At 42.8% G+C, this 16,327-nt stretch overlaps 1 protein-coding gene across 3 annotated transcripts in view; it reads left to right on the forward strand.

The window, feature by feature from the left end:
• LOC121326079 (CD209 antigen-like protein C) overlaps nt 1-16,327 on the forward strand; it is a 31,909-nt gene that overhangs the window by 5,655 nt on the left and 9,927 nt on the right. Inside the window, exons 2-4 of one of the 3 annotated variants that reach the window (XM_041269233.1) lie at nt 1,507-1,608; nt 9,907-9,990; nt 15,773-15,856. In XM_041269233.1, coding sequence (XP_041125167.1) covers nt 1,507-1,608; nt 9,907-9,990; nt 15,773-15,856 — 270 coding nt within the window. The remainder of the gene's footprint in view (nt 1-1,506; nt 1,609-9,906; nt 9,991-15,772; nt 15,857-16,327) is intronic. The other 2 variants (XM_041269234.1, XM_041269235.1) reach the window with 2 other exon arrangements.

Genomic DNA, 16,327 nt, shown 5'->3' on the forward strand with positions numbered 1-16,327 from the left:
GAACACCAGTTTTAGTAAAGCAGGACTTCCTCCTTTTTATCAAAGTATTTTAAAAGCCTGGCAGCTGGTGAGGGTGGAAAGGGATGTGGAGTCCTTGACAGGGCAGGACCTGTTTGAGGAGCCCCTATTTTTTAATCCACTCTTTCCAGTTAAGTTCCTCCAGTCGATGACGCTCTGTGCCAGTTTTTTAAAAGCAGGTGTAACCAGGATGGTCCACCTGTTAAACCTTGAGCTCTCCTGCTGGCTAACTGCCTCCCAGCTAACTGCACAGCTAGGCTGGCACTCAGAGAGGCTTGCAGAAAGACTGATGGGTGAGTTGAGGGGCTGCCTCTCCCCGCGGCTCAAGGCAGTCCTGAGGGAGGAGTTGTCCAGAGGCACAGAGCAGAGACAGCTTTCCTTATTTCCAGGGATGATCGTGTCACCAGCAGTAGGTGAGGAAGGTGAGGGGGGTGGAGAGAATGGAGGGACTTTGCTTAAATTGCAGAATGTGGAGGAAATTATCTTTCACACAATGAGTGGAAAACATATATACAAATTGTGTGTTAAAGCCACAGAGTATAGTAGGCTAAGGGGTCTGGTAGACTCTAAGTGGCGAGCTTACTTGGCTGTAGAGGAGGGGCACAGGCCGGTGTGGAGGGTGCTGTACAAGCCGCCTCTCGCCAAGAGAGTGGGGGACCTGCAGTGGAAGATTCTACACTGCATTGTGTCCACAGGCAGGTTTCTCCATAGAGTGGACCCCAGCATCAGTGAGCAGTGTGCTTTTTGCTCAGCAGAGGAAACTCTCTTTCATGCCTACAGTGAGTGTGAGAGGCTGCGGCCACTTTTTAATTTACTGCAGGGAATCCTGAATAATTTAGGGGTCGTTTTTAGTAAGGAGCTTTTTATTTTTGGGGTTCTATACAGTTTTAAAATGAAAAACACGTGTGTTCCAATTAATTTTTTAATTGGACAGGCAAAATTGGCTATTTTAAAGACAAGGAAAAATCAACTCTCTGGTTCTGGACTGACCAGTTTAGTGGTTCAATTCAGGGTGCTCGTGGTCAGCCAGATCAGAGTAGAGTTTGAGTATTTTAAACTGGTCAGTAACCTGGAGGACTTTCAGGAGAGGTGGTGTGTGGGAGACGCCTTGTGTGCTGTGAGTGAGGAGGGGGAGCTCCAGTTTTTGTTCTAATTTTATTTAATTTTTGTTTCACAGTGTTTTATTTTGGCTTTTATCTGTTTTCAACAAATAAAAAAACACTGTTTAATATTGATTTTTTAATGATCCTTTTATTTTGTTTAAAATGTGTTTTTAAGGAGAACACAATGTATTTTAGGATTTTTAAAATTTTGCTGAGGCAGTAGGAATCTTAACTTTTGTTGTGTTTTACCTTTATTTGAATTTTAATGGATTTTATTTGGAATATTTAAATAAAGGATCTTAAAAGTCAAAGTCTCTCTCTCTCTCTCTCTCTCTCTCTCTCTCTCTCTCTCTCTCTCTCTCTCTCTCTCTCTCTCTCTCTCTCCTCTCCACTGCTGGTAAAGCTCCTCCATACAGATGGGCTGCATTGGTCCTGGCAGGGCTGTGCACTCTCTTAGTGGCTGCCATTATATTCCTCTCAGTCTACAGTGAGTATTGCAGACAACACACCATGTACACATTACCCATAATACAGCAGAGTGCAGAATTCAAAGGCAGTTAGTTGTTTTGACAGATTCAGTAACAGGGTTAGAAACTCACAGCAGCCCTGCAGCCAGTCCTGGGTTTTAGAACTCATTGAAGAATATTATTTTTTCACAATTGTCCGCAATGCCTTACATGTTGCAGGGTTCAGTTCTGAAGTAGCTCTGGAGTCATTACAGAAGCTGGAATTCTTCTAACGAAGTGTCATGGTGGCTGGTGTTGTTGACGAGCCTGTCGCTAAAAAGCAAAAAAGTACCGAACGTAGTGGGGTTAAAAAAAATGATTCAATCGTATGCCCATGGTCAAATTATCCAATTAGGATTAGGATTATAATTAGGATTTCACAGACATTTTGCGGACCTGTTTAAACACTAAATACACCTAATATTTCAGAGCACTATAAAAGCCTAAAAACAGTGATACTTGCTTCATTACTAAAACAGAGTACTGTCATTTGTTAAAAGGCAAGCACGCAACATCTCTTGTATGTGTCTCCGTCCGGTTCCTGGGACAGGTCGTCTGAGATGTCCCGAGCCGTTGACGGTCCGGCCATGGAAGATGCAGAGCTTGTCCTTCTGGCTCTCTCTAACCAGGCCTCTTTTACTCGGGGCTGAAGGGCCTCACAGAAGCTATATGCCTCCGTCCTTCTTGAGGGCCATGGTGGCATGTGGTACGCCCAAACAACGCATGCAGAGGGTGTGCTTGTCCTCCTGCGGGATGCTGGCATTGCAGGCCGTACAGGGATGACATTTATTTAATCTATTTATTTAAGTCACATTAGAAGATGTGCAAAAGCGATTACCTTCATCTGTACAGTTTCTTTGGAAAATGTCTTGACACGATCCTCAGCCGAAATATACTTTGCTTGTTTTGCTTTGTCGTCCATTTTTGGTATTTTACGTCTAATGATGAAAACTAGATTTTAGCAACCTGACTCAAAACAATGCAACACTAACTTTGTCCCACCTGCCAGGTAGAGTACAGCAGGGCACAGAAGGATGCACTGATAGGCTGATCAATCTGAACAGTAAAAAAGTAAGTTAACCGCTTTGGAGTATTTATTTATTTATTTATTTATTTATACATTTCTCTAAGTTTTTGCCTAAGTTCAATGCACACAGGAATAAAAAAAAAAAAAAAAACTATCTACAGGAGAAACGTAACTAGTTTGCGTCGTTTGCGTTGTACAGTAGTTCAGGGGGTTTCTTTCCTCCCCTCAACAACCGAGTGTCCCGATTCTTCACTCTTGCGATCTGATCACCATAACCATGTTGGCAAAAATTTGGCTTCATAAGTGTGGACCTGCATATAATCTCATGCGATTGGCTGAAGCGAAACAGATATTAAATTGATAGTATTGTACGGTGTATTTATCGGAAGTAATGAGCAAAAGGAAGCAGGTAAGTTTGATTGACAGATTTGTGAGATAGGTTTAAGTCTGTATTTTAAATAGGTTAATTTGTACCTTTTATTGTTGTTTGACTATTTGGCTGCTGTCACTGTAGTTGCTGTTCTGTCTCGATGGCAGTGCGCTGTGTTCCTTTTCACAATGGGAAACAGCGAAGCAATTTGATTACAGTTTTACAAAGTGACAGTGTAGGTGTTGTGAAATTAGGGAAAAAAGGCAACATTCTGATTGGCTGAAACACTTTACATCATGTTTACATCATCCTTATCTGCACAAGATGGGAGGTCAGTCTGACTTAGTTTTGCTTACCGTGTGAAAGATTTCTATGGGCGCTTATACAGTATAATCGTAAATCTCGAAAAACTACTCACTTCTAAATCTTGTGTAGTCAATTTTGTATTACTTTAGTATAAATACATGTTAATTTGGATTCATGTGTTGTTTTTTTCTGACTTTATGTGAACGAAAAGACACACATTTGCCCGTTTTCCCATTGGAAATAGTGATATTTTGAAATATCACTGTCCTGGTCACAAAAGCAAAGTTTGTGGGGAATAATAGCCATTTTCTATACTTTTGAGGCATAAGCAATTAGGAAATAACACTTACTACCCAGGAACAAAAATTGTGTTACATAGTGTTATCATTAAATCGCAGTTTGAAAAAAAAAAAAAAAAAAAAAAAAAAAAAGTATCAGGTTTCTTTATTTTTCTTTCCAGATAACCATATTTTCTATACATAAGCAACCTACAGACTAATGAAAACAATACCAAAAACGTATTTAAAAGTCACTCACCCCCATTAATACTGGTATAACACTGTCAAAAATAAAAACAATGTTGAAGGAAAATATGACTGACACCAGATTCACATAACCACTCCATTGTTTTAACTTAAATCTCAAACGTGCAATACATTCGTGAAACAATTAGCTTATAGACTTGGCATTACACAGCGCCATCTAGTGACTTAAATACACAACTTTTAATAATTGGATTAATATGAAAAGAACCTTTAAAAGACAATGTTAGGAATTTTAAAATGTTTTGTAAGTGCTCAATACCACAATCTTAAAAACAGCATGTTACTTACATTTTCCTAATCACCTCTGTTCTAAGTAAACCTTACATCGCAGAGTAATTAAATCATACTCTTACCTTAAATTAATCTTCTCGATTTCATCTGTGTAAAGTCTCTAGTAATGTCAGTAAAATCCAGTTTTCTGAGTATATCACTTCGTGGATATGATGGTAATTCTGTTTAGGCGATCCTGATTCATGGTGGTTCTTAATCAATTCTTAATGAGTCCCATGCGCAAAAATGATCGTTCTCCAGAACTGTTAAGGTAAACGCACAGAACAGTGGTGACATGCAGAAACATGGATATCACTTGAGAATTCGTCATAAGCTGAAGCTGGTCAAATGCTGTTCCCTTTCAATTTGAAGATGGCCACCAAACATCACGTATGGGATATACGGCTGCCTATTGGTAAATGTCACTGAGATCTTACTATCAAAGATGCCGATAGGCCCCCTTCCCTCTATTACCTCCTTGGTCCCGCCTACAGAGGTAATAAAACTATCATGCAGGGAACCTCTTTTTGCTTCTCAAGTTGGTAAGGTAAGACCTCTGTATTGCATTGAGCCCTTTTTATTATTTAAAAGCGCTGCATTGAGCTTGCTGCTAGTGCTCTTGCACTTCATGCTGAAAGCTGGCTTGCCGCTTTTTCATGGAATCAGTAGCTCCTAAATCGTAGCCCTTTTTTCTCTTTCTAATACTTTACCTTCAGCACCTGCTCGCTTGGGTTGCAGGCTGCTTTGTCTTTACTGTCTGTCGTCTGTGAGCCGACTGCCTGTGCAGTATTGATTTTAAAGGAGTGAGTGTGTGTCTTTCACCCTTTTTTACTTGGGAGAGCGCTGTTACTCCACCGGGGCTAGGCCTGCCTTGTCCATGCTGTCGAGTTAGTCCACTAGCCACCTTTGGGCTGCCAGTCAGGCCTTGTTGTTTTGATTGTGCTGCATTGTCCTTACAATCGAACAGACAGTGTGCTCTCCCCAATCTGAACTGAACTGTACTTTTGTATTGTGTATTTGCTGTATTGCTGTCAACTGTCCACCGCGGCTTCGGCCCTTGTATCCCCCTGTTGTACAAGTTGCCATTGTTATCTCACATGTTGCTCCAGATCTCCGGCCTGCAAGGGCAGGCCTTGGGCCGGAGCCTGGCTGGCCTAGTGCTCGCGCACAGACTGCTGTTGTTGTCACCGATGCGGATAAGGCTGCACTTTTGGATGCGCTTATAATGCCAGGCCATACATTTGGTCCAGTAGTTGAGGAGCTCCTGCAGCGGTCTTTCCGAGAAAGCAAGACGTCTAGGCAGGTAGTCGCTTTGCTCCCTCCCCCGACTCCAGTGTGGGGTAGGTTGAGCTGCAGGCACACACCTCCAACACGGTTCCTCCCCTCTCTCCTCCTTTTTTTTTACGAAATTTTTCAAAAAAAAAACAATTTTTTTTTTGACAGTCACCAGGACGGTGCCAGTCCCCACAGCCCCTCTGGGTGACCTTAGGCGTTGCCTACAGGCCTCACCACAGGCAAGAGACAGGGTTCTCCCACAACGTGGAGGGTGTGTAGGCCATGGCCAGTCCATGCAGCAGTACCCTAGAAGGCGGTTGCAGCAGGGTTACGCAATTCAGTTTCGCTTGGGACCTCTTTCTTTTTGAGGCCACGGGCCACAGACCCTGGGACAGCTTCTTTCAAAGCAGCAACTGTCACATTGGATTGCGAACAGTGTCACCTGCATATGATGATGCTGACTTACCCCCAACCGGGCGTGTAACCGCACATTACACGAGAGGTGTGGCTATGTCATGGGCCCTCTTTAGAGGTGCCTCTATGGCTGCGATTTGTGATGCGGCTAGCTGGGCTACGCCGCATACTTTTTCCAGGTTCTATCACCTTAACGTGATAGATCCCTCATTGCCTTCAGTGGGCACAAGGGTCCGTGAGGTTGCACGCTCGCACAGCGGACCACACAAAGAAAACAAAATATAAAATTAACACACTAAAACGTGACTGTTACACACAAACCTGTGGGTTTAAACGAAAGGCAGATTGAAGTTACCTCAATATCTAATTTCTTTTCAACAATCAATTACAGTAGTGAAAGCTTATAAACTCCCCATATTTTACCATTGGTACCTCCCATTTCGTGCTTCAAGAACCCAAAAAATGAACCCTATAAATGACGAGGAATCCTGTGCTTAACCGGCACTTTAAAACAGGTAACATGTTTTCTATTGACCTTGATGGAACACATCTTTTATGGGGAAGTATCTTAACTCTGTCACAAATGCATTATGGAAATTGAACGCAGCACAATGTTTGAAAAAAAGTTCATTTTACAAAAAGTAATGAACAACAGTGAGCGGAAAAATTCTCGCTCTGAGCATCACCTTCAGGGCACACCAGCACGTAACCGAGCCTGGCCGGCAGGCAGAGGGAATGCAGGTCGTGATCAGTCCACAAACCAGCATCAGAGGAGACGTTTTCAGATTTTTGGGTTTTTGAGTTTTCTCGACGACTGGTTGACGACTGTTCTCAGTTGCGAGAAGGAGCACTGGCCAACACGACGGTTGTGATGGAGCATCTAGTCAGGCTGGGTCTCACCATAAACGATGCTTACACCACTGCAGTGCACCACATCCTGGGGCTCCGGCTGGACTCCACTATGAAGCGTGCATACCTGTCGGACGACAGGGTTGCAGCTATACAGGAGTGCATCTCCCTGTTTCAACAGGGATCGCAGGTCACCCTCAGAATGTGCCAAAAACTGCTGGTTCTCATGGCCGCAGCTATCTCGGCCATTCAGCTGGGTCTACTTCTCATGCGCCCACTGCAAGCATGGCTCAATGCATTTCACCTCAATGCCAAACGAGATAGACACCATCGGCTGACTGTGTCTTACGTGAGCACAGCAGCCCTACGCTGGTGGAGGTCTACCTCTCACCTGTGCAAAGGTGTGCAAATGGGAGTATTACTAAACCGCCAAGTGGTGACAACAGATGCCTCCAAAATCGGGGTTAGGGAGTGGTCTGGGAAGGCAGAGGAGTCCGTGGATCCTGGTCATCCCTGCACATAAACATGCTATAGTTGCAAGCGGTGTTCCTTGCTCTCCACCACTTCCTCCCAGTGCCAAGCGGTACACATGTACTGATGCGGACCGACAGCACAACAGTGGTGGCGTATGTCAACCACCAGGGAGGCCGATGGTCCCTGGGGTTGCATCGCATAGCTTTCAAGCTGCTGATACAGGTGCAGAGGAACCTGCTGCCCTACAGGCGATGTACATTCCCGGAGCAGTGAACTGGGCAGCGGACCTCCTCCCCAGGAGCTGCCCCCCTCCATCAGAGTGGCGACTCCATCCTCAGGATGATGGAGTGCATTTGGGAATGGTTCGGGAAGGCGCAGGTCGAGCTCTTTGCTTTGGCAGAGATGACGCATTACCCGCTGTGGTACTCATTCATTTGGATCTCCTCAGTCAGATGAAAGGCTCTCTTTGGCACCCGGAATGAGGCAGGATTCTGACCCCTGAAAGGGACCACTGGTTAGCCCTAGGGCTATCAGACGCGGTTGTGGAAACAATGCAGAGCGCTACGGCAGACTCCACTAGGTCTTTGTATACCTGCAAGTGAAAGTATTTTCAAGCTTGGTGTTTGGCTGGGAACCATGACCCCATCACTTGCCCTGTACCAGTCATTTTGCAGTTTCTGGAAAAACTGCTCAATGCTGTTAGATCGCCTGCCCCTTATGTCTCTGGGTGCACATTTTTTGGCTAGCTGTTTCCTTAAAGGCGCTTGATGATTACACCCTACTATGAGGACTGTTCTCCCCGAATAGAGCCTTACTATTGTACTAGAAGCTCTCATGAAGGCCCTTTTTGAGCCCTTACACTCCATAGAGCTGAAGTATCTGTCTATGTAGACAGCCTTCCTTGGCTATCACCTCCGCTAAATGGATCAGTGAGCTGCAGGCGCTGTCTATACACAGCTCGTGCATGCGTATTTGGGAAGATGAGTGTAGGGTGTTGCTGTGCACCAACCCCGCTTTCCTCCCCAAGGTGATTACAGCCTTCCACATCAACCAATCTGTGGAACTGGAGTGTTTTCATCCCCCTCTGTTTACTTCTACGGAGAATGAGAGATTGAATTTCCTCTGCCCATACGGGCATTGAGATGCTACGTGCATAGGTCAAGAGCTCTACGTCAATCAGCTCTTTGTCACGGAACATGGACCCTAGGACAGCCCCTCTCTAAGCAATGTCTGTCACACTGGATTGTGGTCAGTCTCCACTGCGTATGAAAATGCTGGCTTACCCCCACCAGTTAGGGTAGTTGCACACTCCACTAGAAGTTTGGGTACGTCTTGAGCCCTTTTCAAAGGTGCCTCAATGTCTGACATTTGTACTGCGGCTAGCTGGGCTAAGCCACATAGTATCTCCAGGTTCTACCGTATTAATTTGGTAGACCCTGCCTTGCCTTCTGTAGGCACAATGGTCCTTGAGGGTATAAGTTCTCACCGCTAACCTCTGGGTTATGCTGTGTTGTGTGTCCCTCATGTGCCCATGTCCATTCCTTCTCCCTTGCGACAGCTTTTCTATACATTATCCCATACCAATGTAAGTGGTGGTCGTCTTCGAATTGAAAGGGAATGTTAAGTTACTTACCGTAACCCTGGTTCCCTGAAAGAGAAGAAGACCACCACCACCCGTGAGGTCACTTCAGTAACCCTTGTGGGTTTGATGGAAAAAAAAGAGGAGGATCTTCCTGCAAATGATGGTTTTATTCCCTCGGTAGGCGGGACCGAATGAGTCATCACAGGAAGGGGCCTATTGGCAGCTCTGGTATAGTGAGCTCAACAATACCTACCCGAAGGGAGGGAATATTCCATACCAGTGTCAGTGGTGGTCATCTTCTCTTTCAGGGAACCAGGGTTACGGTAAGTAACCTAACATTCTGTAAACTATACCGTGAACTACCAAATCAATTACAACGTGCACACAAACTCACTTTAAGTGCCAATTTGTCCCAATTGGTAGTGCAGCCGGAGGAAAAAGTTCTCTATATCCACTACAGAGTAGGCAAAACCCTATTAGCTTTGGTGGAGTTATTATCAATGATAATTATTTTAAAAAGTGCTAACGAGCAATCGGTACGCAAAAAACATTAAAACAAAGAGACAAAATCAAAAACACTGAAGAAAATAATCTAAACATACAAAGCTATCAAAAAGCAATACATGAAAATAATTAAAACCAAAATAGTACCAGCCACTGTTTTACAAAAGAAAACAAATACATATTAAAAAAAAAAAACACAGTAAAGGTGTAGTATCAAATTCAGTTCCCCACGAAATCCAGCCCCCGTATTTGTTGTGCGCATGCGCTAAACAATCTTTCCCTTGTAACAACACGTGCCTGCTCCGGTGGGACTTCGGGGGGGGAAAAAAAATCCAAAACAATCACCAAAAACGGTATACTGTATATTGTAGCGTGGACGGGTGGAGGCAGCAGCAGGGCTGGTAGGTGACGTAATCACGTACGAAGACATAAGCTCGATATTCACTCCTTGCAAAGGAACCGGCTCTTTTGTATAGCGGTATCGGCGCTATGCTTTCGTGCGAGAGGTTCCGGGTTTGTGCTTGCCTTCCGCCTGTGTGATGCGCCTGCCTGTTTTAACCGAGATCGCTACTTATATATAGTGTAATAATTGAACAGTAATATGATTAACTAGTGCCAACCACCGCCCCATGGTTGTAATGTCCCACCTGCTACACATTGCAGTTACTAACTTCCGGGCCAAGAACCTCGAACTCCAATCCCAGTTTTCAGAACTGGAAAGGAACTACACCAACATGTCTGCCACAGGTGAGTGCTGCTTCAGATTCTAGTCTATCTTTATTTTTTTTTTTTGTTTAACGTTAGATCTGAAGCAGAGCTCTGCTGGGAACCCCCTCAAAAACGCAGATCTGGTAAACTTTTTGAGAAAAGACAGAAAAAGATTAACAAACACAACAAAAAATTCAACGTAAAAAGTAGGCAAAGCTCAAAACTAACCAAGTCCAAAGCAAACCAAAAGCTTCTGTAAAATAATATCGTGAACTAGCTCATCAATTATAACGTGCACACAAACTCACTTTAAGTGCCAATTTGTCCCGATTGGCAGTGCAGCTGGAGGAAAAACTTCAATCTCTATCCACTACAGAGTAGGCAAAACTGCATCAGCTTTAGTAGAGTTATTATCAATGATAAGTGTAGGAAGTTTGTATTTTGATTATAAAAAAATAAAATTTAAAAAAGTATTATTTTAGTTTCTTTAGATATGTGTAATTATTGTTATACTGTTTGTGTATTGATAAGTGCTCATTTTCTATGCACTGCGTTCTCAATTGGTCGTTTTGTTTATAGCTGATGACCTTATTTTAGAACTCAGTTTTGAAAGTAAATGATAAAAAGAAAGAAAGCAGTGAGTTTTTGTAAGCGGAGGAGAAAATACTGGGTGCATTAAGTAAGTGAGCCGCTCAGAGTGAGAATGCTCAAAATGCACACTGAGCTCATTTAAATGACTTAATGCTCTACTCCACGAGAGCGCTGAGTGACATTTAAAAATGGAGAATAATAGTTCTTTGCTTGTTTGTGTTTCTGAAGTGATGGTAGATGAAATGGCCCTGTGTGAAGTTACTGTCCCCTGCTGTACCTCCCTGAGTTCGGCGCTCTGTTTGGACTGAACCTCATGTCTGTCTGTGTTTAATACCAACATTAATAATGTAAATATGAATAATATTCATACTACAAGCCTAATACATCAATAACCGTAAAACACCTCTACATTTTTTTAAAAATGAAATTAAATGAAAAAATTCGAAAACAATTTTTACCATATTATTTAGCCAATTAATACACTGAACAAAAATATAAAACACAACAATTTCAAAGATTTTACTGAGTTACTGGATTTCACATGACTGGCAATATAGATATGCATCTGTTTGTCACAGATACCTTAAAAAAAAAAAGGTAGGGGCGTGGATCAGAAAACCAGTCAGTATCTGCTGTGACCACCATTTGCCTCATCCAGCATGACACATCTCCTTCTCATAGAGTTGATCAGGCTGCTGATTGTGTCCTCTGGAATGTTGTCCCACTCCTCTTCAATGACTGTGCGAAGTTGCTTGATATTGGCGGGAACTGGAACACGCTGTCGTACACGTCGATCCAGAGCATTCCAAACATGCTCAATGGGTGACTGGAGAGTCTGGAGAGTTTGCAGGCCATGGAATAAGTGGGACATTTTCAGCTTCCAGGAATTGTGTACAGATCCTTGTGACATGGGGCCGTGCATTATCATGCTGAAACATGACTTGATGGCTGCGGATAAATGGCACGACAGTGGGCCTCAGAATCTCGTCATGGTGTCTCTGTGCATTCAAATTGCAGTTGTGTTCGTTGTCCGTAGCTTATGCCTGCCTATAACATAACACCACCGCCACCATGGGGCACTTTGTTAACAACGTTGACATCAGCAAACCGCTCGCCCACATGATGCCTACACAATGTCTGCCATCTTCCCGGTACAGCTGAACCTGGGATTCATCCGTGAAGAGTACACTTCTCCAGGGTGCCAGTGGCCATCGAAGGTGAGCATTTGCCCACTGGAGTCGGTTACGACTCCGAACTGCAGTCAGGTCAAGATCCTGGTGAGGACGACGAGCACGCAGATGAGCTTCCCTGAGACAGTTTCTGACATTTTGGGCAGAAATTCTTCGGTTGTGCAAACCCACAGTTTCATCAGCTGTCTGGGTGGCTGGTCTCAGACGATCCCGCAGGTGAAGAAGCCAGATGTGAAGGTCCTGGGCTGGCATGGTTACACGTGGTCTGCAGTTGTGATGCTGGTTGGACGTACTGCCAAATTCTCTAAAACAACATTGGAGATGGCATGTGGTAGAGAAATGAACATTCAATTATCTGGCAACAGCTCTGGTGGACATTCCTGCAGTCAGCATGCCAACTGCACGCTCCCTCAAAAGTTGAGATGTCTGTGGCATTGTGTTGTATGACAAAACTGCACATTAGAGTGGCCTTTTATTGTCCCCAGCACAAGGTGCACCTGTGTTTAATCAGCTTCTTGATATGCCACACCTGTCAGGTGGATGGATTATCTTGGCAAAGGAGAAATGCTCACTAACAGGGATGTAAACAAATTTGTGCACAAAATAAGCTTTTTGTGTGTACGGAAAATTTCTGGGATCTTATTTCAGACCAACACTTTACATGTCACGTTTATATTTTTGTTTAGTGTACATAACTTCATAACTTGAAACAAGTTCATCGTTCTTGACAAACCTATTTGTCAATCCTGCCAGTCATCTCCATTTGTTGCCTGCAGGTGGCCGTTCCGTTCTCTCACTAATAACTGATGAGAAATGCTCAGGAGCTCTTCGAGCGGCTCAGCAGTAGCGGAGCTGAGCAAATCGTTAAGTTGATTCTTTTACTGAGCCGCTCTGAGCCACTCACTTACTTAACGCCCCCATAGTTTTCGACCGTTGATACCGTTTGATACGTATTTAGATTAATAACAAGACTGTATACACAGAAATCATAAAAAAAGTGACACTAAGAATATAAAAGAACCTAAGGATAAAGGATATAAAGACATAAGGATAACAAAATAGTTACACTCAAGAATAGTCGTTTATGCTTTTGGATGGAGTTACTGTCACGGAACATATTGCTGTATTTGAAGGATTTTCCACTTGTCTGGCTTTTATTGGATGTAAGTAAATAAAAGCTTATTGTTTTCTGAAGATTAGGAGGGCTATACACCTGGAATTATTCTGGAAGAGTTGGAAGCCATATGTGAAGCACAGTGGCTGGATGACGAGTCGTAACGTATAGGATACCTAGCTTATAAAAACTAAGAAATGATAAAATTGTATATTAAGAAGCCACCACAATAAGTATTTTAAAAAAGTTCTAACACAGTACAGATGTAGCAAATTCACTTCTCCATGAAATTCAGTGCCCTTGTGTTGTGCGCATGCGCGAAGCAATCTTTTGCTTATCACTTTTTTTTTTTTTTTTTTTTTTTTTAAAAGCACATATATAGTCTATAGTGGTATATAGTGTAGCGTACATGAGGGAAGGGAGCAGCAGGTTTGGTAGGTGACAATCACATACGAAGACATAAGCCCGATATACGCTCCTAGTTGGTTCTTTTGTACAGCGGTATCGGCGCTATGCTTTAGTACGAGAGGTCCTAGGTTCGTGCTCGCCTACCGCTTGTGTGTAGATTGCCTCGCCTTGTGCGATGTGCCTGCCTGCGTTAGCTGACATTGCTACTAATTAAATAACTGTGTGTGTGTGTGTATACATATATATATATATATATATATATATATATATATATATATATATATATATATATATATATATATATATATATATACACACACACACACACACACACACACACACACATACACACAGTACCACTCAAAAGTACACCTGCTTGAAACTTTTTAAATGAAAATGTAAATCTTGACAATTTCAATGAAATGATCACCCAAAGCAAGGGGATTTCAGTCTGAAGCCCAAGTCAGTTAAAAGTCTGAAATGTGTATAACACGGTGTTAGAACACTGGTCTAAATATAAAAGTGTCTTTGTTAGATGTTCTGAGTTAGCTAGCATGTTACCTAATTAACCTTTTGTCACCAATTATTGTTAACAGGTGAGGGTCCATGATTACTATAAAGATATAGGTAGCATAGGCACAGGTTTGACATTCCTGAATGTAAGGGAGCAGAAAATGGCAAAATACCCTAGGTTAAGCAAAGAAAAAAGACAGTCTTTAATTACTTTAAGAAATGAAGGTCAACCTTTAAGACAAATTGCAAGAACTTTGCAAGTGTCTAACTGCTGTGGCCAAGACCATCAAACGATTTGAAGAAACTGGCACTCATGAGGACCGAACAAGGTCAGGCAGGCCAAGGGTGACCTCAGAATCAGAGAACAAGTTAACTGCCCCTGAAATACAAGCTCAGCTAAATGCTACTAGAAGTACAGATGTTTCAACATTAACTGTTCAGAGGAGATTGCATGAAGCTGGCCTAACTGGAAGAATCGCTATAAAGAAACCGTTGTTAAGGATGTAGAATAAGAGCAAGAGACTTCCTTGGGCCAAAAAACACAGAAACTGGATGTTTGAGGAGTGGAAGTCGGTCTTATGGACTGTTGAGTCAAAACCTGAAATATCTCCGTCCAACCGCGGAGTATATGTAAGATGCAGAGAGGATGAGCGCATGAGTTCTGCATGTGTGGTTCCCACTGTCAAGCATGGAGGAGGCAGTGTCATGGTTTTCAGGGGTTGCTTTGCTGGCGACAGAGTTGGTGATCTTTACCAAGTCCATGGCAAGCTCAACCAGCATGGCTAACATAGTATACTTCAGAGGCATGCCATTCCATCAGGATTACGGCTAGTTGGGCACTGCTTCATTCTTCAACAAGATAATGACCTGAAACACACCTCAGAGTTGTACAAGAACTATCTGGCGAAAAAGGAAAGTGAAGGACAACTCAATCTAATGACCTGGCCTGGACAGAAGAGTCAAATCAAAGCTACCCACAAGTGCCCTACATCTCTAGGAATTGCTGCAGAAGAGCTGAGAAGACATGTCGGGTGATTTCCTGCTGAAACTTCTTAACCAACTGCCTCATGTTTGTGAGGCTGTTAAGACAAAGGGTGGCTATTTTGAGGAATTTTAGAGATCATTTTCAATTTTCTTGAACATTGCTTTGATACTCCTTTTGTTTTGTATATTGTAACATTTCTTTTCATTGTCAAGTATTTACAGAAACGTATGACGTAAAACATTGTCAATTATGAAAAAAACTTAGTTTCCAGCAAGTGTACTCAAACTTTTGACTGGTACATATATATATAATAAAAAACACACACACTGTGACCAGAATGACTGTAGTGGTGACGTCACACCTGGAAGAACACATAAACCAAAACAGGTAATGGCGGTGAACCTGAGACTTTATGGTGTCCACTGTTTTATTAAATAATAAACAAACAAAAGATTTAAACAAAACACACAACTGAAAATAAAGGTTGCGTTGTCCAAACCAACAGACAGACAAAACGTACGTGGACGAACCCAACAAACAAGTACCGTGCTGGCACTTCCAGCACGCTGTAGCAATTACTTATATTTTTTAATTAACTTTCCTCTCTCTCACCTGTTCTCCACTTCCCGAACATACAACCCTGAGTGAGTGAAAACATGCTGCTTTTATGCAGCTGTACCGAGACTCGATTGCTAATCAATCAATCATTCAATTGGAGTCTTGGTACAACTGCATGTGAATTAAGTGTAATTTCCCATGCTCACATATTACATTTTACCTGCACATGAGGTGCTGTGCAATCCCTGTGCCTAAATACATATATACATTTTAAACACTATATATACATATTTATATCCCGCGTATTTTACACATAAAACACACAACATTAACACACTATATACAACAGAAAACACTTATAAACATAAAGGGGAGGGACAACAATAATTGATCAGTAATATAGTCAACTAGTGCTAAGTCACCTCCCAAAGGTCTTAATGTCCCACGTGCTACACATTGCAGTTACTAACTTCCAGACCAAGAACCTCGAACTCCAATCCCAGTATTCAGAACTACAAAGGAACTACACCAACATCTCTGCCACAGGTGAGTGTTGTTTCAGATTTCATACAGTCTAGGTCTAAAGTAATTGATTTAAATGTCAGCATTTTATTTTGTACCATTTTTTGTTCAGAACTACTGGATTATTATAGGACAGTAGCTACTGAAAACAATGTAAAGCAGCCGGTACGTACAGTATCTGGCAGCACTAAAGGTGGTGATAACATACAACAGGCTTTGAGTGGGGGATGGCGGGGGGTGATGCTGGGACGCCAGAATCACTGTTGAGCCTTCTTGAGTTGTCGTGGGCTAGTCAACGAAACACTGAGGATGGAAGGTGCCCACTTGAAGACCCCAGAGATGTACCCTACTTAGCTCAATCCAGACGGTTGTCATTCCATGCAGATCCAGCATCGCAGCCGTTGTGTGTGCCTGTGGGCTGGGGAGGCAAAATGAGCTGATCCCTGGAGTCAGCATTACACTTCAGCAATCAATACCAGACAGAAAGATGGCTAC

This window comes from Polyodon spathula, chromosome 13 (assembly GCF_017654505.1).
Source record: "Polyodon spathula isolate WHYD16114869_AA chromosome 13, ASM1765450v1, whole genome shotgun sequence".
Taxonomy (NCBI): Eukaryota; Metazoa; Chordata; class Actinopteri; order Acipenseriformes; family Polyodontidae; genus Polyodon; species Polyodon spathula.